The sequence below is a fragment of the Mustela nivalis genome (assembly GCF_964662115.1).
Source record: "Mustela nivalis genome assembly, chromosome: 11".
Taxonomy (NCBI): Eukaryota; Metazoa; Chordata; class Mammalia; order Carnivora; family Mustelidae; genus Mustela; species Mustela nivalis.
Genome location: NC_139030.1, coordinates 113,995,389 through 114,016,705, shown reverse-complemented (window position 1 = coordinate 114,016,705; position 21,317 = coordinate 113,995,389). Strand labels below are relative to the sequence as shown.

At 35.7% G+C, this 21,317-nt stretch overlaps 1 protein-coding gene across 4 annotated transcripts in view; it reads right to left on the bottom strand.

The window, feature by feature from the left end:
• Positions 1-670: 670 nt before the first annotated feature.
• ZSWIM2 (zinc finger SWIM-type containing 2) overlaps positions 671-21,317 on the bottom strand; it is a 33,404-nt gene continuing 12,757 nt past the window's right edge. Inside the window, exons 5-11 of one of the 4 annotated variants that reach the window (XM_082690481.1) lie at positions 16,338-16,589; positions 14,531-14,629; positions 13,675-13,759; positions 12,890-13,002; positions 3,060-3,213; positions 2,015-2,116; positions 671-1,727 (exon numbers count right to left, since the gene is read on the bottom strand). In XM_082690481.1, the coding sequence (XP_082546607.1) occupies positions 1,656-1,727; positions 2,015-2,116; positions 3,060-3,213; positions 12,890-13,002; positions 13,675-13,759; positions 14,531-14,629; positions 16,338-16,589 (877 nt within the window). In that variant the 3' untranslated portion in view covers positions 671-1,655. Of the gene's footprint in view, positions 2,117-3,059; positions 3,214-12,889; positions 13,003-13,674; positions 13,760-14,530; positions 14,630-16,337; positions 16,590-21,317 lie in introns of all 4 variants that reach the window. The other 3 variants (XM_082690478.1, XM_082690479.1, XM_082690480.1) reach the window with 3 other exon arrangements.

The window sequence follows — 21,317 nt, the reverse complement described above, 5'->3', positions numbered from 1 at the left end:
ACTCTCTGCTGATTGAGTCTACAATTTAACCACCACTTGCATCTAAATCTGTAATACATAACCCCCTTCTGTTATAGTGGATAAGTTCCTGCATCCTACTATAGGCCATCCTGACACTTGTGCTCTAGATCCTTCTGTTATTAACAGTTATCACACATATCAGCTGTAGCTGTCTAATATCAATTATCACACACACCAGCTATATTTTTAATGGCATTTAAGTAGGTTCAAGTCTCAGGTTAAAAACAAAACAAAACCCTAAACCTCCATCTTCCAGTTACTTTTGTCTCTTTTTCTTCATTCATAATCTCTCATCCTGAGTTGTATATAGCCCTGTTTCCATGTCCTCACCTGCCATTTTCTCTTCAGCCCAATCCAACCTAGACTTGGTTCCCACCACTCCACTAAACTCTCCTAGCTACGGCCACTAATATTTTCCTTATTGCTAAAGCAAAATTGCATTCTTCAGTTTTGATCTTACCTGATCAAGTGCTAAAAATTGACTACATTTTCTTTCTTTGGTTTTCTAATACCACATTTGTTTGTTTGATTTGTTTGCCTCCTATGTGGCCACATGTCTTCATAATTCGGTAGTTCAGCAAATATAGAACACCCATGTTTGTCAAGCACTGTATGTTAAGTGTACAGCAGTGAATAAGACACAGGAGTCTTTCCCTGAAATATATTTTAATGGGAGGATTAAGTAACTTTATACAGTCTTCAAAAATAGTAGAAATAGTAGAATTTGATAGTACTTATAAGTTTCTTGACATCAGCGAAATCATTCTAAATGTGGCATAACTTATAGCATTGTAAGGATATTTACTTTTCATTTCATGTATAAGAAATAACTTTAAAGAAATGAAGTGAACAAGATAACCACCATCTGGATTTTCCCATAGGTTTGTGGTAAATATTAATGCAAGAAAATGCAAAAAATATTCAAGGTCCTGGAAAGAATCTCTCCATGTTACATGTTATAAATGGAATGTTTAAAAACAGTGGCTTAAAGCAAAGAAAATCTATTTCCTTAATTTAAGTAAAATTAATTATTTTAATCAGTATGAAATAAAATTTCTAAAAGTTATTCATAATAACATTCTGAACATATTTATCAAATGCTTTAAGTCTTATAAAGAATGGGGTCATTTCTTTTAAGAGTAGTTAGTCATTCATAGACAAGCAGGCAAAATGATGACAATTCTATCAACATTTGTCAAGAGTATAGTGTTTATGTTCTACAAATAAAACATTTTTATGTTAAATATCCAAATATTTTCTGATGTTAATAAAAAATACATCTTCATAACTGAACTCCTTCTAATATGAAAGATAGCTCAGGACTTTTTATATTTAAAGGATGAGATTCAGGCCTTCTTGACAGATTACTATATTTTTGTCTAATTTTACCCATACAATTATTATATCTTTTAGATAAACTAATTTTAGTTGTACCCCAATTGGTAATAAGATTTAAATCTTCTGGAAGTAAAGTACCTAATCTCTTCTTGTCTTCTCTCATTCTAGCACCAGAAGTCTTCTTTGGATTGTGGTTAATATGTTTACAGTCTTTTGCCATCTTCTGGCTTTGACAAGTGTGGTATTTTTCATTGATATGTGGGGTTTCCATTCCAGTAGGACACATATTATTCTTGTCAGCAATAGCAGGAAGAAATGTTTGAGATGACATTTTTCCAAAGGGTCCAGTTGGTAAATCTTGAAGATACCTGGGGAAATGTTGGCTAATTTTATATTCATAGATTAATTTTCTTGAGTTTGAATCATCTAACTTGATAGAGAATAGATCATCTATTGCTATATCCTGATGGGTATCTATTGGACTTTCAGGTGTATTCAACTTCTCAGAATTATGTTGAGTTATTCTAGGTAAAATTCCAAGTCTATTTTGTTTAATTACTAATCCAGTACCAGGAATAAAAAGTTCCAGTTCTTCCTGTTTTGACAGATGAGTGATGTTTGTATTTGAAACCGACGGATGTGTGTGTCCACTTACTGCTTTATCTTTCCAGATTAAAGGGTTATATATAACTTGTCCATCAATGGGGCATGAATTGCACTTGTAGAATAACCAACTGTCAATACATTTCCTATGAAACTTAAAAAAAAGGTGAGAGATAAAATTAGAGATATAATTATCTTGTTTATAATGTATACTACCTAAGTTTTTCCCAGTTTCATTATTGTGTTACTATTAAAAACTATTTAGCAAGAATGGAAGATAATTATAATTTATAAAGTTTTATGGAACTATTTTAAAGAAGAAAATGAATGGGTTATGGGACTGATCTCCATTTTCAACATTAAAATGGAAAGGCTTCTATGGATAACATTTCTGTAATATTGTTAAATCCCACTACTTATTAGACCATTAATTTTACTGTTTCTTTATAATGAATGAAATTTACAAAATGTATTAAATAATTAAGCTAATAAATAATAAATAGGTCATAAACAACTAGAGTTGGAAATGGATCTAATGATGGTAAGGTATAAAATATAAAATAACAAATCACATTCTTAGGAAGAAAACAAACTATCAGACATTTTAAGTAAAGGTGACTCCAAAGGTATAAATATTTATTTAAAGTAACTATTTCAGAGAAAACTGGTTACCAACTATATATATGATAGAACAACGTTAGACTTTAATTTCAGTGAATTCATTTGAAATAATTGACTATGTCAACTTAAACATTTCTGTTTCATCCAAAGAATCACAAAAACACTTTATTCTATAAGATTTTTCTTTATATGGGTAATGAAAGTAGATAAAGTAGATAAAATAATCTAACTTCAAGAGTTATTTTATCTTATCTAAATACCATATAGCAGAAATGAGTCCTAATCAGTAGAAATCCATCCACAAGGGACAGAGCCACCTTTATAGTCTCCACTGCAGCTCTTTTACACATACTGTTCAATATGAACATTTCTGCACATAATACAACTAACAAGTGAAAGGAGAGACTTAAATTGTCAATTCATATGTAAACACTGGCCTTATGAGGAAAGTCAGACCAAAATGATGCAACATCTACCTTATGAGTACATGGTAGCAATCTTGTATGTTGACCCAGATGAAATGCCTTCAGACAAAGTCGACATTGATAGCCTGGAGCAAGCAGCTTACTATTCTTTGTAATCAGTAAGAGAGGCAGTGACTTCACCACTTGTTTTGGTGTGTAAACTTGGCTGAATGAGAATTAGCAGAAAGACATGAATATTTATATGTGATTATAGATCAGGAAGTAATCAATGACACAGGTAAATAAACTCCATATAAATAATGTGAATGAATCCAATATTTTCATGAACTAAAGGTAAGAAATGTCATACATTATGAAGTCAAATAAATCTGTATTTATATATTAATGCTGAACAAGATGGCCCCAATTTCAACATCAACTTCATAAATAACAAAACTTAGTCATTTCAAACAAAAAAACTGACCTAAAATTTTTTGATTTGCATTTTTTAATGCCTATGAAGTAGAACAAAATTTTAATGAGAACCATATACTCAAATTATTTCAGTCTGGGCCAACACTTACTCTTTGTGTTTAGAAAAATACAGCCCAATTTATGATGCTATCTGGTAGGGAGTAAGGTGCATGGTAAGCCACATTAAATATTCCAGGTTACTGTGATAAATTGCTAGATGAGAATCTAAGAGGAAACTTACTTTCCCTTGGGGTATATGCTTACTACTTTAGTATTCTTAGACCATGTTTTGATTCTGAATGTACCAATTTCATTTTTTTTCCAGAAGTACCAACCAACAAAACTAAGATTAATGTAAATTAAATGTATTTTATGCTATTAATGACTGACAAAACAGACGAAACAAGTATTTAAAAATAAAACTTGGTTAAAGATTAGACATATTCCTAATATTTAAAAGTCATTCAGAACAAAGTTCAAGTACAGAAATACCTCAGAGATATTGTGGGCTTGGTTCCAGACCATCACCAGAAAGTAAGTCAAACGAATTTTTTGGTTTCCCAGTGTGAATAAAAGTTATATTTACATTATACTATAGTCTATTAAGTGTGCAATAACATTATGTCTGAAAAATTAATGTACATACTTAAACTAAAGATGATTTACTATTAAAAAATGCGAATATTATTTGAGTTTTAAGTGAGTTATAATATTTTATTGATCTTGCCTCAATGTTAATGACTGCAGACTGATCAGGGTACTGGTTATTGAAGGTTTGGATGGCTGTGGCAATTTCTTGAAATAAGATAACAATGAAGTCTACCTCATCAAATAACACTTCTTTTCTGTAACATGTGATGCTGTTTGATTTCATTTTACTCACAGAAGATCTTCCTTCAAAATTTGTCAACAGTCTTTCTCTTAAAGATTTATTTACCTTTTCCAGAGAGAGAGAAAGTGAGTAGGGAGAAGAGCAGAAGGAGAGAAGAAAGAAGAGAGAGAGAATCTCAAGCAGACCATACTGAGCATGGAACCCAACACAGGGCTTGATCTCAGGACCCTGAGGTCATGACCTTAGCCAACATCAAGAGTTGAATGTTCCATCAACTGGAACTTTAAAAATCAGCAGGCTTGGTTTTGGGAGAGACAGAGGGGTAAGAAACTGAGTCCCCACCCTAAAAGAGCCAAACCAACAGTACCATTAAGATCAGCATAGAAATGACAACTTCAAAAACTGGGATATACAGGAAGAAGATGTATTCACTAATCTCAGAGTATGTGCTGGAGAGGCAGGGATCTCTGGGAGACTACTCCAAGAACCAAATAGCTGGTAGGCAGCATTTCCCTCCCCTACCTCCCAGCTAAACACATAGATGTGTGTTGGAACCCATACAGTATTAACACTCTCCATCTACACTGCTAACAGCAGCAACCTGTCCCTGTGTTCTCTGGGGATGCACCTCCTCCAACAAGCTCTTTGCCCTTGGCAAGAATTTGTCCAAAGTGGTGCCACAAGCCTGACAGGGTACAAGCACCCCTGAGAAGGGATGACGTAACTCCAAAGTGATTCCTGCCCCAGTGAGAGGGGAAGATAACCATACACACCAATTTTACTAGGCCCCAGCAGTGGGCTGGGGCAAACCTGTGCCCAACAACCAAAGCCTCCCAGGAGGTAATACATGGAAAATACTTTGTAGTTTATTGTTATGCAATTATGGCAAAAGTTTGGTCTCACTCAACTCAAGCCCAAGAGAGCCCCAGACTAGCCCACTAATAACACAGGGACAAACCCTGCCCATAACAGACAAACCATTGCAGGTGACTGGACTGAAAACAAATTCAACTCAGCCACAACATAGGGCACACATAATCACATAGGAGATATCCCTGAAGTGCCACATTTTGGTGACCAGGGGACACTGCACTACAGGGAACCACATAACTTCTTTTTCATAAGGCTACTACTTTTAACATAGGAGACACAGTTGACTTTCGTAACACTTAGAAACAGACACATAGAGTTAGACAAAATGAGAAGATAAAGGAATATGCCCCAAGTGAAAGAACAGAAAATCATAGCAAGAGAACTAAATGAAATGGAGATAAGCAATATGCCTGATAATTTAAAGTAATAAATATACCACTGGACTTGAGAAAAGAGTGAACAACTTGAGTGAGAACTGCCAACAAAGAGATAGAAAGCATAAACAGAGATGAAGAATTCAATAACTGAAATTAAAAACACATGAGAGAGAATAAATAGACTGGAGGAAGCATAAGAATAGGTCAGTGACCCTGAGGACAGAGTAATAGAAAGCAATCAACCTTAACAGGAGAAAGAAGAGAGAGAAAAGAGGGCAGAAAATTTATTTGAAAAAATAAGAGCTGAAAACTTCCTGAATATGGGGAAGGAAACAGAAAACCAGATCCAGGAGGCACAGAGAATCCCCAACAAAATCAACTGAAAGAGATCCACATCAAGACACATAGTAATTAAAATAGCAAAAAGTAGTGATATAGAGATAATTTCAAAAGCAGCAAGAGAAAAGAAAGAAGTTAATAAGTTAATGTAAGGGAATCCCCATAAGGCTATGAGCTGATTTTTCAACAGAAACTTTGCAGGCCAGAAGTGAGTGGCATAATATGTACAAAGGGTAAAAGGAAAAAAAAAAAAACCTGCAGCCAAGAATACTCTTTCCAGCAAGGTATCATTCAGAATAGAAGGAGAGATAAAAAGTTTCCCAAATAAACAAGAGTTAAAAGAATTTATCACCACTAAACTAGATCTATATGCAATGTTAAAGGGGACTCCTTGAATTGAAAGAAAAGCCCATAAGCAGGAGTAAGAAAAGAAGGAAGCAAAAAAGCAGTAAAATTAAGTATATCTGTAAATATCAGTCAAGAAATTCACAAAAAAGGATGTAAATTATGACACCATATCCCTAAAATATAGAAGGGAGAGAAGAAAAATTTAGTGCATTGAGAATGGGTTGAAACGGAAGTGACTCCAATTTAATATAGACTACTATATGCATAAGATATTATATATAAACCTAATGGTAACCACAAATCAAAGATTAGTTATAGCTATGCAAATAATAAAGAGAATTGAATTCACGTATGTGACTAAAGAAAGCCAGCAAACCCTGAGAGAAGAGAGCAAGATTACAAAGGAACAGAGAAGAACTACAAAAACAAACATAAAACAAGTTGAAAAATGGCAATACATACCTTCAATAATTACTTTGGACACAATACTCCAATTGAAAGACATGGGGTAATGGAATGGATAATAAATCAAGAACTATATGCTGTGTACAAGAGATTCATTTCAGACCTGAAGACACATGCAGACTGAAAATGAAGGGATGGAAAAACATTTATCATGCAAATGTAAGTGAAAATAAAGCCAGAGTAGCAACACTTTCATCATACAAAATCGACTTTAAAACAAAGACTGTGATAATAGACAAAGGACACTATATAATCATAATGGGAATAATCCAATAAGAATATATAACAATTACAAATATTTTTGCACCCAACATTTGGGAGCAACCAAATAGAGCAGCCAATAACAAACATAAAGTAAATAATTGGTAGTAACGCAGTATTATTAGGGGACTTTAACACCTCACTTACATCAATGGATAGATCATACAAACAGAAAATCAAAAAGGAAGCAGTAGCTTTGAATAACACATTGGGCCAGATAGGTCTAAAAGATATAATCAGAATATTTCATCCTAAAACAGCAGAATACACATTCTTTCCAAGTACATATGGAACATTCTCCAGAACAGATCACATAATAGGACCACAAAACGGGTCTTAGTAAATTAAAAAAGATTGAATTCTATCATGCATCTTTTCTGACCAGAACACTATGGAACCAGAAATCAACCACAGGAAAAAAATCTGGAAAAAAGCACAAATACATGGAGGTTGAATAACATGCTATTAAATAAGGAATTACTTACCCAAGAAATCAAAGAGGAAATTAAAAAAAATACATGGAGAAAAAGGAAAACAGAATGGTGGAAAATCTTTGAGATGCAGCAAAAGCTGTTCCAAGAGGGAAGGTTATAGCAATACAGACCTACCTCAAGAAACAAGAAACATCTCAAATAAACAACTTAACATTACATTTAAATAAGCTAGAAAAAGAAGACCAGAACCCAAACCTGTAGAAGGTAGTAAATAATAAATATCAGAACAGGCATAAACAAAATAGAAGTTAAGGAAACAACAAAACAGATCAATGAACCAGCAATTGGTTCTTTGAAAAGATCAACAAAATTAATAAACCTAGCCAGGCTCATTAAAAGAAAGAGGACTCTAAATCAGAAATGACAGAGGAGAAATAAAAACCAACACCACAGAAATACAAAAAATTAGAAGAGATTATTATGAATAGTTGTATGCCAACAAATTGGACAACCTAAGAAGTGGATAAATTAGTAGAAACGTAACATCCCATAACTAAATTAGGAAGAAATAGAAAATTTGAACAGACCAATCTCTAGCAATGAAATTGAATAGTAATAAAAACAAAACAAAACAAACAAAAACGCCCCAAAAAACAAAGTCCAGGGCAGTGTGGTGTCACAGGTGAGTTTAACCAAACATTTAATGAAGAGGTAATATCTATTCTCCTCAAACTATTCCAAAAAATAGAAGAGGAAGGAAAGCTCCCAAATTCATTCTGCAAGTCCAAGATTACCATAATACCAAAACCAGGCAGTATCACTATAAAAAAAAAAAAAAAACTACAGGCCAATATCCCTGATAAACATAGATGCAAAAATTCTCAACAAAATATTAGCAAACGACATGCAACAATACAGTACAAAGATTATTCACCATGCTCTGGTGGGATTTATTCTTGGGATGCAGGAATTGTTTTATATATGCAAATCAATCAACTCATACATCATATCAACAAAATGAAGGATTAAAATCATATGATCATTTCAATATACAGAAAAAGCATTTGACTGAGTACAACATCCATTTATAATAAAAATTCTCAAAGTTGGTTTAGAAGAAACATATCTCAACATAATAAAGGTCATATATGAAAAACTCACACCTAACATCAAACTGAATAGTGAAAAGCTGTGAGATTTTCCTCAGGACAAGACAAGGATGTTCACTCTTGGGATGCCTGAGTTGTTCAGATGGCTAAGCATCTGCCTTCAGCTCAGATCATTATCGCTGGGTCCTGGGATTGAGTCATCTTGGGCTCCCTGTTCAGCAGGGAAGTCTGCTTCTGCCTCTCCATTTGCTTCTCCCCCTCTCACGCTCTCTTTCTCTCTCTCAAATGAATAATAATAAAAAAAAGATGTTCACTCTCACCACTTTTATTCAACAAAGTAATAGCTATAGCAGTCAGAGAAGAAAAACAAATAAAAGACATCCAAATAGGTAAGGAAGAAGCAAAACTTCCACTATTTGCAGATGACAAGATATAATATATAGAAAACCCCATTTGCAGATGACAAGATATAATATATAGAAAACACCAAAAACTACTAGAACCAATAAAGGATTCAGTAAGTTCACCGGATACATAATCATGTAGCAATCTCGTGCATTTCTATACACTAATAATGAAGCAACAGAAAGAAAATTTAAGAAAAATTCTATTTAAAAGTGCACCAAAAAGAACAAAATACCTAGGAATAAACTTAATCAGGAGGTGAAAACTGTAAAACATTGAAGAAAGAAATTGAAGACGACACAACACATGGAAAGACATTCCATGTTCATGGAAGAACAAATATTGTTAAAATGTCCATACTACCTAAAGCAATCTACAGACTTAATGCATTTTTCTAGATTTTTATAGGGATATAAACAGAATTAGAACAATCCCAAAATTTGAATGGAACAAAAAAAGACACTGAATAGCCTAAGCAATTTTGAAAAAGAAGCTAAAGCTATCACAATTCCAGATTTCAAGTTGTATTTCAAAGATGTAGTAATCAAAACAGCATGGTACTGGCAGAAAAATAGACAATGGAACAGAAGAGAAAATCTGGAAATAAACCCACAATTATATGGCCAAAGAATCTTCAAGAAGGTAGGAACATGCACTGGGAAAAGGTCTGTTTGATAAATGGTGTCTGGTAACCACATGGACAGAATGAAACTGGACCAAACTCTTATACCATACACTAAAGTCAACTCGAAGTAGATAAAAGGCCTAAATGTGAGACCTGAAACCATAAAAATCCTAGAAGAGAGCACAGGCAGTGATTTCTCAGACATTGGCTATAACAGCATCTTTCTAGATATGTCTTCTCTCTCTCTCTCTCTCTTATTCTAAAATACTTATTTTGGAGAGAGAGAGAGAGAGTATATGTGGGGTGGAGGACAGAAGGAACAGAAGGGGACATTAGAGAGAAGCTGCAGTGGACCCCATGCTGAGCAAGGAGCCCAATGTGGGGCTCAATTTCATGATCCTGAGATCATGATCTGAGCCAAAATCAAGAGTCCGATGCTTAACCAACTGACCAGCCAGGTGCCCCTATAGGTATGTTTCTTTGAGGCAAAAGAAACAAAATAAAAAATAAACTATTAGGATTACATCAAAATAAAAATCTTCTGCCCAGCAAAATAAACAACCAACAAAACTAAAGACAACATACTGAATGGAAGAAGATATTTGCAAATGACATATCTGATTAATAGCTAGTATCCAAAATATGTAAAGAACTTATAAAACTCAACACAAATCAAAGAGTCTAACTAAAAAAAATGGGCAGGGGGCACTTGTGTGGCTCAGTTGGTTAAGCCTCCAGCTCTTGGCTTTCTGCTCAAGTGATGACCTCTGGGTTGTGAGATCCAGCCCTGCATCAGGCTCCAGGCTCAGTGCAGAGCGTGCTTGGGATTCTCTCCCTCTCCTTCCACCCCCCCCCCCTTTCTATATAAATAAAATCTTAAAAAAATAATAAAATAGAAAAAATTAAAAATGGGCAGAAGACATGAACAGACATTTCTTCAAAGAAGACTTACAGATGGCCAATGGATACATGAAAAGATGCTCACTCTCACTCATCAGGGAAATGCAAATCAAAATCAGAATGGGCTCTCACCTCACACCTGTCCGAATGGCTAGAATGAACAATACAAGAAACAGCCAATGTTGCAAAGGATGTGGAGAAAAAGGAACCATCTTGTACTGTTTGTGGCGATGCAAACTGGTGCAGTCCCACTGTGGAAGACAGTACGGAGGTTCCTCAAAAAATTAAAAATAGAAATACCCTATGATCCTGTAATCACACTCCTGGATACAGACCCAATGAATATGAAAACATTAACTTGAGAGAATATATGTGCCCCTGTTTACTGTAGCACTATTTATAGTAGCCAAAGTATGGAAACAACCCAAATGTCCACTGATAGATTCGTGGACAAAGAAAAAGCACACACACATGCATGTGCACGTACACACACACACACACACACACAGTGGACTATTACTCACCCATAAGAAAGAATGAAATATTCATCATTTGCAATATGGGATGTAGAGGTTATAATGTTAAGTGAAATAAGTCAGAGAAAAATAAATATCATTTCACTCATACGTGGAATTTAAGAAACAAACCAAGGAAAAGCAAAGAACAAAGGAAAAAAGACAAACTAAAAAACTCTTCACTCTCGGGAACAAAATGGTAGCTCCTGGGCGGAAGTAGGTGCTGGGGATTAAGAGGACATGTACCATGATGAGCACCAAGTAATGTATCTAATTGCTGAATCACTTATTGTGTACCTGACACTAATATAACACTGTGTTTAACTCCTGGAATAAAATTTTAAGAATTTATTTCTTAAATAATAAGATTTGAAAGTCAAAAGTATTCATGAATTCATGGGTTGCAGAATGGATGTTGTATTAGCAGGCATGAAAACAACATTGCAGGAATAATGTGAAAGACCACAGATCACTGTAACAAACACAATAACAATCTGAAAAAGTCTGAAATATTGCAAGAATTACCAAAATATGATACAGAGACATGAAGTGAGCAAATGCTGTTGGAAAAATGGCACCGATATACTTGATGTGGGTTATCACAAAACTCCAGTTTGTAAAACATGCAGTATCTATAAAGTATAATTAAGACAAGTGCAACAAAAAAAGCCATGCCTATATTTCTCAGAAAAGTTTACATATCTTATGACTCTACAGGTACACGTCCATCATACTACAGCAATTGCTTTTACCAAGGTCATCTAATTGTCAACTAAAAAAAAAAAAAACGTGTATTTTCATTATTTAAGGTGATAACTTAAATACTTTATCTTGAAATTATCTCTATTTATTCCACTTTCTCTACCTAGCGTGCTTTTCTACCCTAATGTTCTTTTGATTCTACCTATAATATACTCAAAACCTTTAGTTACACAATTTGTCACTCTAATGTGTGGTAACTAGACAGAGCCAGAGAAAATGGAGATGGAGACCGTTTACATAGGCTTATTCTACACCTGCGAGGTATTTTATGCTCTTCAAGACTGTGGTCTTCAAGTGTGTGGAGTGCCCACAGGACGTGAGTAAACGTGCATTGGATTCGACAGAAATGTGTGTGTGTTTGTGTTAATGAAAACAAGCACAATTGTTATTTGGATAAATCACTAAAATTATTTTTTAAAAATTAATTTTATCTCATCCTTTCAAATTGACCTCTTTTGTATAGTTTTATGATGTAGCTAATAGGTCAGTAATACCCAGCATATGTAATTCCCTTTAATGAAGAATATGACAGGAAACCTAGAGGTCTATCCACTGATAAACAGCCCAGTCCGAGTTAAGAAATCTCCATGAGGGGAAAGTGGGGGTGAGGAAGAAAAGATGCTCTTCCTCCGGGGCTCAGTCACCTCAAAGCAGATATCAAGCCCCTCTGCTTTTTTTTTTTTTTTTTTTACTTACTGTCAGTTTTAATTTTATGTTTATTTAAACAATCATTTATTTACTGAGGGAACTACTATATGCCTCGTAGCTAGTAGACTCTCTGGTGAGATTCATAATACTAGACAACATTATTTGAATATTTGCTCTGTGTATTAACTCATTTAATATTATTTATTAATATTAATAAGTATTAATATTTGCTTTGTGTATTAACTCAAAATTCTTAGGAGTCTGGTTTTATGATCATTAACATCTAAAGACGGAATGTATGTGTCAGAGGAAAGTGAAGTGACGAGCCCAGAAGTCACACAGCCAGCCTGGGGTTAGTGAACAAGGCCCGGACTCCGGCAGTCGGACTCTAGAGCCTTCCTCTTTGCTTGCATAATACTGTTAACATATGATTCGTATTTCCTGAACAAAGGAATGAATAAAACTTACTCAAATTGAAAAATTATGTAAATGTCCCACGTCATAAAAGAAATGCAAGTTTCGCTGAAAATCTCACCCTTGCTTTTCTTGAAAATGTGGCATCTTTTCTTCTCTCTCATTTCTAATGTCTGCATATTTTACAATTTCATCTGATCCTTTTTCTAGTGATTTCCACCTTTGATTTCTCTTCTGTAATAGGTAAAAATAAGTTACTTTGAAAATCATGGAAATTTTAATTTTGTGGATTAAAATTAGTTGTGTATCAACATAATGTAAATAACAAAGACTTATTTAAAAATACACCTTTTTTAACATTAAGAATTTACAAATTATTAGTGAGTCTAACATACTATTGAACAGCTACCATTTTTAAGGCAAATATTAATAATGATAATTGTGGATTTTTATCTTGTGTGATAGGTAGAATTAGCATTAGTATTAAGCAATAGGAGACACTTCTAAGTGCACAGTTCAAATGATTGTAATAACATTTTATTATTTTTGATGTAAGAAATTTTAAACTATACGTGGTTGTCAATAAGTTATATCAGTTTGAAACACCGAGTTTTTTTTAGAAGTTAATATTCAAACTCAGTGGCTGTAATTCCTGTATTTAAGATATTTATGCATGCTATCGTCAGATGTTCGTTATTGTGTTAGTTTTATAAACTGTTGGCGTGATAGCTGCTTCCCTTGTACGTTCCTATGAAAAAAAGTTCTCATAAAAATTTGGTCTTAGGCTTTCATTTTTAAAAAAATCAGCCCTGTTAAAAAGTATCTATTCTTATTATTCTTAGATTTATTTTATTCAGATTTAAGCAGGACAAATAGAAATACAGTATAAAACTCAAGGTGCAGCACCTCACGGAATGTAAATGCGTGAGGAGGGTGACAGCGGCTGGGAAAACATTCCTGGCATAAGTGGAATTCTGTACATTTGGTACACCTGAAAATACAAAAGAACAAGACATACAAGAAAATGAATCCAATTAGTTTGATGGTTTTGGTGAACAATTCCTGCCAAAATTCCCTGGGAACTAGGCAAATTGGATAAAAGCCCAAATTATCTCACCCATATTCGCTTCCCACTACTACTGTAACAAATTACAACAAATTTAGCAGCTTAATCATCGCAAGTTTATTATTTCATAATTTTGTAGGATAGAAGTCTGACATGGTTCTCAAGGGACTAAAATCCAGGGGTCGGCAGGATCGCATTTGTTCCCGGAGGTTCCACAGGGATGTGCCTCCTTGCCTTTCCGTTTCCTAGAGTCTCTCTACCTTCCTGGGCTCAGCTTGTGGCCTCTTACTCCGTCTTCAATGCAGGCAACGCTCTGTCTCTCTGGGCCTTTCTTCCATAGTCGTATTTCCCTCTGACTAAGCCCCCGCCCTGTCCACTCCTAACCACCTTAGTGATGACACTGGGTCCAGACCATCAAGAATATTCTTATTTCAAGGGCAGGCATTCAGCACTCTTAATTACATCTGCAACTTGAATTTCTCTAGGACACGTAACTTAAGAGGTCTGTTCTGAGCATGAGGACACAGACACACCTGAGAGGCATTATTTTGTCTGTGTGTGTCCGTTTGATCTTTCCTACTACCTTAGCTTTCTTTTCTTTCTCTCTCTAAATTCCTACAGGATTTATAGCCTGATAGGTATTCTATCATTTGGTTATCCGGTGTTTTCAGCTGTTTCATAAAGAACTGTACTTACAATACTTCTTGAAAACAGGAATCTATTCTCTCTCTTCCCACAACAGTGCAGAAAGCCCGTGTTTGGAGCAATGCTTGTGCCACCAGAGCATCCTGAGAGCTGAAGCAGATCAAGGCCTGAAGGACTCAGGAAGAGATTTTTACGCCCCCAACCCCAGCCACCCGCTCAACTGCCTAAAGGAATTTAGACAGAGGAGTGGTCCAGAAAGCAAGCTCTCACCGAGATAGCTACAAGAACATGGGCTGTGTCTGGTGAGACGAACGGAGCTCCGCAGGGCCTGCTGCCTCAGATCCCTTGGTGTCCCACTGTTTCTGGGTGGCCGGCGCACGTTTGCTCTTCTCGTCTTCCCGCGGGTTGCCCCCTTTCCCTCTGAAGCCCCAGACCCTTACTCCCTCTTCTTAGCTCAGACTTAAAAGCCTCAACCGCTTGTCTCTGAAACGTCCATGCCAATGTGAGGCTTCCACATGAACAGATTTAAAATTATTTTTCTGCTATTAATCTATCTCATGCCAGTTAAATTAATAGGCCAACTAAAAGAAGCTAGAAAGGTATAGATAAGCTTTTCCTCCCGTGCAAGACGGAGCGAGAAGAATCATCCACAAAGAAGAAAGCACAGTCAGAAAGCTCAGAATAATAAGGGAGCGTGATCAGTCACGAAATACAAGCAAGAAAGATTCGAAATAGTCCACTAAAGTCACATACTAATCATCTGAAGAACGGGCCATAATGAAGACTGAGAATTTTACCCTGTGGCCGCTTCCTGCCTCGTTGCAGTCCTACCTGTCACGTTACCTCCTTACTGTTTGGATCCACGCCTCCTGAGAACAGCGGCTGCTAAAACCAAAGATCGAGTCCTTCCCCCTTCTGGAATTCTATTTAATCAATGTTCCTGACACTAGCTGAACACTCACCAAGCCTCTACAAAAGTTCTCCCCTCTTCCTCAATTTAGAAGGCTCCTTTGGAGACTTCTCAGGCCAGTCATTTTCCAGTAAAGACTTTTAATAATGATCAGCTGATTTTGTTCTACGTGACACAGAGAGGAAAGAGCACTTCAAAACAGAGAAGTTATCATTTTTTGATAGAAGTGACAAAAAAAGTTTTATGGTTTTATAAGAGGGTTCTGAAAATATATTAATTGGGCTCATCATAATGTATTTCTAGGAAGACTGAAAAAAAGAATATATTTTCTAAACATAGGTAAGCTAAAACTTTAATTAAAACACAAATTTCCCAAGCATAGCAGTTAATTGATGTTTTAGTGTGGCAATTGTGGGAAAGTTTGGGGATTACTTACAAAGTAATAAAAATTGTTTTCTCAATATTTATCTTATTGTTGTTGAGGTAGAGGATTAAAGAAAAAAACAACTTATACTCATCGCAATTTCAAGTTTGGGAAACTTGAGTAACTATTCTGTCAATCTATCAGTGCCCCTAGCTCAGTCCTAGCAGTGTTTGGTAATGACCTCACTGATGGTTCAAGGAAAGAGAAGCTGAGGGCTCTGAATTGGGAAACCCATTTAGGTCTATGTCCAGAGCTTCCGAGACAGGGTCCTACCTTAGACTCCCTAAGGCTGGAGAACAAAGCCAGGATCTCCGTGTAAGTGAAGAAAATAAAACAGTCAGAATTTTCGAGGTCCTGGGCTGGCATGAACCACCAGCCTGGAAAGCCGACATGAGCAGCCATCACTTAAGGCAAACACACTTCTGCAGAAGGAGGCGGTCTATCAGTGCCCTACTGCTCCAAGTTTCCGGAAGTTAAAAGACAAAATTAGAACGCAGGTTTATAATCCGACTAAGGACACTTACTTATAGCATCTCCCTTCCACTGGAAACTGTTTGCAGCTATTACACGGAATTCCAAGGTGTTTGTCCAGTCGCTCTTTTTCCGCTGCAGTCACAAGTTTGCTCGAGTTTTTGAATTCTTCTAAAATAAGTTTTAATGGTGCAAACTCTTTCCTACACAGAGGACATTTCAACACAGATGTGTCTGAAATCCTACCCTGATAATTAGCTAGGATCTTCATGCATTTTATATGAATGCTATTGCCACAGCCAAACCTGTTTGAAATAAAATTTGACATTTGTATACATCAAAGTTATATACATAAATATAACTTTCTGCGCTACCACCTGTATTTCCCATAAAAACAGATTCTGAACTGATTTTCCAGATATAGCTTGATTATACACACCAACACTATCTTACCTACCTACTTAATCTATTCTTTAATTAATACATTAGAATTCCTAGCAAATTTTTTCTCATTCCAATGAAATGGTGGTTTGAACAATTTTGCATCATTAAAATATTTTTCACGACCCCGAGATCAAGAGTTGCACGCGGCATTGACTGAGCCAGCAAGGGGCCCCAATGTTATTCATTTAGAAAGTGAGAATAAATGTAATCTTAACAAAAGGAAAAATTGTAACAGTAAGTATTGTTTTTTAAATAAAAAGCATCATTGAGAACAGGGTTACCACCTCATTTTTCTAGAAATCACACAATATGTGGTTGTACCTGGCAAATATCTACTGAGAGAAATACTATTTTGGGAAATAGTTAATAATTTAAAAATATGAAATAGAAGCACCCATATGAAAAACTACATGGATGAAAATTTTGGCCAATAATCAGGAGTAAGAAAATGAAAAATATAATAAGAAATGGTTGCCCATATATTCAAGTCCAGTTTTGCAAGGCCTCCAAGAATAATATGAATATGACACTTAATAAGTGTTTGTGTATAGGTGAACATTTCAGTTACTTAGGTTTAAAGATAGAATTTTGACACACTGAAAAGAATTTTTATAATATTAAAGTACTATCTTTATTCTCAGAAAATTCTTTGTAAATGGTCTAAGCCATGTTATCTATTCATGTGTATAAAATAAAAATGTGAAAATTATCCTACTTTAATAACTTAAAGTGGAAAGAGGAATAAAGCGGAGTTAAGTCTTTATTTTCAGCCTTTATAGCCTAGCTTTATAGCCTAGAAATACTGAGAATAAGAACAGGTCCTCTTACAACAGATATGTTAGGACAAAAGGCCAATTAAATATAAATTAAGCAACAGGTAAAGCTTTTTGTTGTTTCTCTATTAACATGTCTCATAACAATCAATTACAAACATCTTAAATTACAATTTTTTTCATAAGCTCTAAATACCCAAAGAAAAAAGCGTGCAGAAGGCTGGGAAGATGGCAAAATAGGAGAATCCTAAGCTCACCTTGTTCTGACACAATACTGACGTCCACACTGACACATAAACACATCAGTGCAATTAACACGGAAACAACCTAAAGACTGGCAGAACAGACTTTTCACAGTTAATAACAGAGTGAGAGCAACATCAAAAAGTGTAAGAGGAGCAGAGCTAGGGTCAAGAACTAAACCCATGGGGAGACCAACCACCAATGGGAGGGATACCACAAGCATGGAGAAGTGGAAGCATTAGACCTCACAAGAGTATCCAAGGCCCAGGGAGTCTGCATTGAGAGGACAAGTCCCCATAACATTTGGCTTTGAAAACCAGTAGACTTAACATCACCAGTTTTTACAATCACTGGGGCTTAGCTCCAGGAGAGCCAGAGGGCAAAAGGAAACTGAGTCTCCACCCTTAAAGAGCCAGCATAACATATAACCAAGCTGGGACACAGCATAAAAGCAGTAGTTTTAAAAGCACCTGGGGTATTATGGAGATTTATTTACTAATTTCAGAACGTGCCCCAGAGGGACAAGAATCATTAGGAAACTTCTCCAAGAACTAAAGAGCTAATGAGTGCCATTTCTATCCTCCCCCATCCCATAGGCTAGACAGCTGGATGCTTTTTGGAGCCAGCACAAACTCTTCCCACCTATTTTGCTATCACAATGTTTCCTGCCTCCACATTATCCTGTGGAGCCACACCAACCAACTTGCCCCACTTAGCAAGTGTTCCAAAAAAGTGGCTATTGGCCTAACACACTCTGCAAGCAGTCCTGGCAGGGACCAGTACCACTCCAAAGTAATTCCCACCCTGGGGAGAGGGAAAAATAACTACACACACAGTGCACACAGTCCTTGTAGCCAACCCTTATGGCTGGCAGATCAGAGACTGCCCGGCCCATCAGTGCAGTTGCGGCACTGCCACAGAGACTGGGGGCAGGCACGAGATCTAACTTCTGGCCTCATCCACCCATGAAAGCCTCTCAGGGGATAAGGCAGGCTGCATACAGATCAGTGTGATGACAGTCACAAAGGGGGCTGAAAGTAGGCATGTGTTCTGGTGTCTGGCTCCATGTACCAATGAGCCTCTCAGGAGACAACACAGGAGAGCGCCCTGCAGTTCAGTGTGCCTGCAGCCCCAACAGACAGGATGAGGACAAGCATCCAGTGTGGCCACTAATATGGCCCAACTGAATTCAAACTTCAGCGACCAACTTAGATATACATTTATACAGACTTTTATATGCATAAGATGTTATATACGAACCTAATGACAACCATGCATTAAAAGGAAACTACACATGATATAGAATAAATGAAGAGGGTAGGAGAAGAATAAATGAAACAAGATGGGATTGGAAGGGAGACAAACCATAAGTGACTCTTAATCTCACAAAACAAACTGAGGGTTGCTGTGGGGAGGGGGTTGGGAGAAGGAGGTGGGGTTAGGACATTGGGGAGGGTTTGTGCTATGGTGAGTGCTCTGAAGTGCTCTGAGTGCTGTGAAACCTGGCGATTCACAGACCTATACCCCGGGGATAAAAATATATTTTATGTTTATAATAATAATAATAATAATAATAATAATAATAATAATAATTTTTAAAACAGAAAAGGAAAACTGAAGAGAGAAATCCAAGCGTAACACAAAAGGAAGCCATCAAACCACAATGGAAGAGATCAAGAGAAGAAGAAAGGAACAGAGAACTAGGAAAACAACCATAAAACAAGTAACAAAATGGCAATAAGTATATACATATCAATAATTACTTTAAATGTAAATGAAATAAATGTTCCAATCAAAAGATGGTAGTAAATGGATTAAAAAAAGACTCATCTACATGATAAGCTCAAGAGACTCACTTCAGACCTAAAGATATATGCAGACTTAAAATGAAGGGATGGAAAACCACTTACCATGCAAATGAAAGTGAAAAGAAAGCCAGAGTAACAATACTTTCATTGGACAAAACAGACTTTAAAACAAAGACTGTACCAAGAAAAAAAGGACAGTACGTAATGATAAAGGGAACAAGCCAACAAACGGATAGAACAACTGTAACTATTTTTGCTCTCAACATGGAAGCAGTAAATAAAGGAACTATGAACAGACTCCAAGGAAGAAGCTGACAGTGACACAGTAATAGTAAGGGCCATTAATACACCACTTACATCAATGGGTTAGTCAGCCAGATGGAAAATCAACAAGGAAATAGTGGATTTCAGTGACACATTGGGCCAGACGGACCTAACAGATATTCAGAACATTCTATCCAAAAACAATAGAATATATTGTCTTTCAAGTACACATGGAACACTGTCCAGAATAGGCTGCATGTTAGGCCACAAACAAGTCTCAATAAATTAAAAAATACTTAAATAATATCATGCATGTTTTCTGACCATAACAGTATTAAATTAGAAATGAAACAGAAGAAAAAATCTGGCGAGAACACAAATAAATGGAGGTGAAATAACATGTTAGTAAACATTGAGTGGGTTAACCAAAATATAAAAGAAACTTAAAAAATGCATGGAGACAAATGAAAATGAAAACACAATGGTCCAAAATCTTTCAGATAAAGCAAAAGCTGATCAAAGAGATAAATTTATAACAATACAGACATACCTCAAAAAGCAAGAAAGATCTCAAACTTTATAGTTAAAGGAGATAGAAAAAGAACAAATCCCAAAGCCAGCAGAAGAAAGGAAATAAAGATTAAAGTAGAAAGAAATGAAATAGAGACAAAAAAAACCCAATCAAAACAATAACAACAAAACCCTCCTTAAACGATAGAATAGATCAATGAAACCAGGAGCTGGTTCTTTGAAAAGATTAATAAAATTGATAAACTTTTCACTAGACTCATCAAGAAAAAGAGAGAGGACTCAAATAAATAAAACCATATATGAAGAAGGAAAAAAAATGGCACAGAAAAACAAAGAATTATAAAAGAATGTTATAAAAAATTGTATGCCAACAAACTGGGCAATGTTGAAGGAATGGAAACATTCCTAGAAACGTAACACCTTCCAAAACTGAATTTACTTCCAGTAAGAAATAGAAAATTTGAACAGATCAATTCAATCAGTAATCAAAAAACTCCCAAGAAAAGTCCAGGACCAGATGGCTTCACAGGTTGAATTCTACCAAACATTTAAAGAGGAAGAAATATCTATTCTTCTCTAACTATTCCAAGAAATGGAATAGAAAAGAAAGCTTTCAAATTCATTCTACAAGGTCAGCATCACCCTGACATCAGGGAAAGATAATATAAAAAGAGAGACGTACAGGCCAATCTCTCTGATGAACATAGATGCAAAAATTTTCACTGAAATATTGGCAAACCAAATCAAACAATACATTTAAAAATGATTCATCACAACTAAGTGGGGTTTATTCCAGGGATAAAAGTGTGGTTTGATGTTCATACATCAATCAACATGATATATCACATTAACAAGAGTTAGGACAAAAAAAATCATCTCAATAGATGCAGATAAAGATTTGACAAAGTACAACATACATTCATGATAAAAACTCAAAAAAATAGGTTTGGAGGTAACATTTCTCAACATA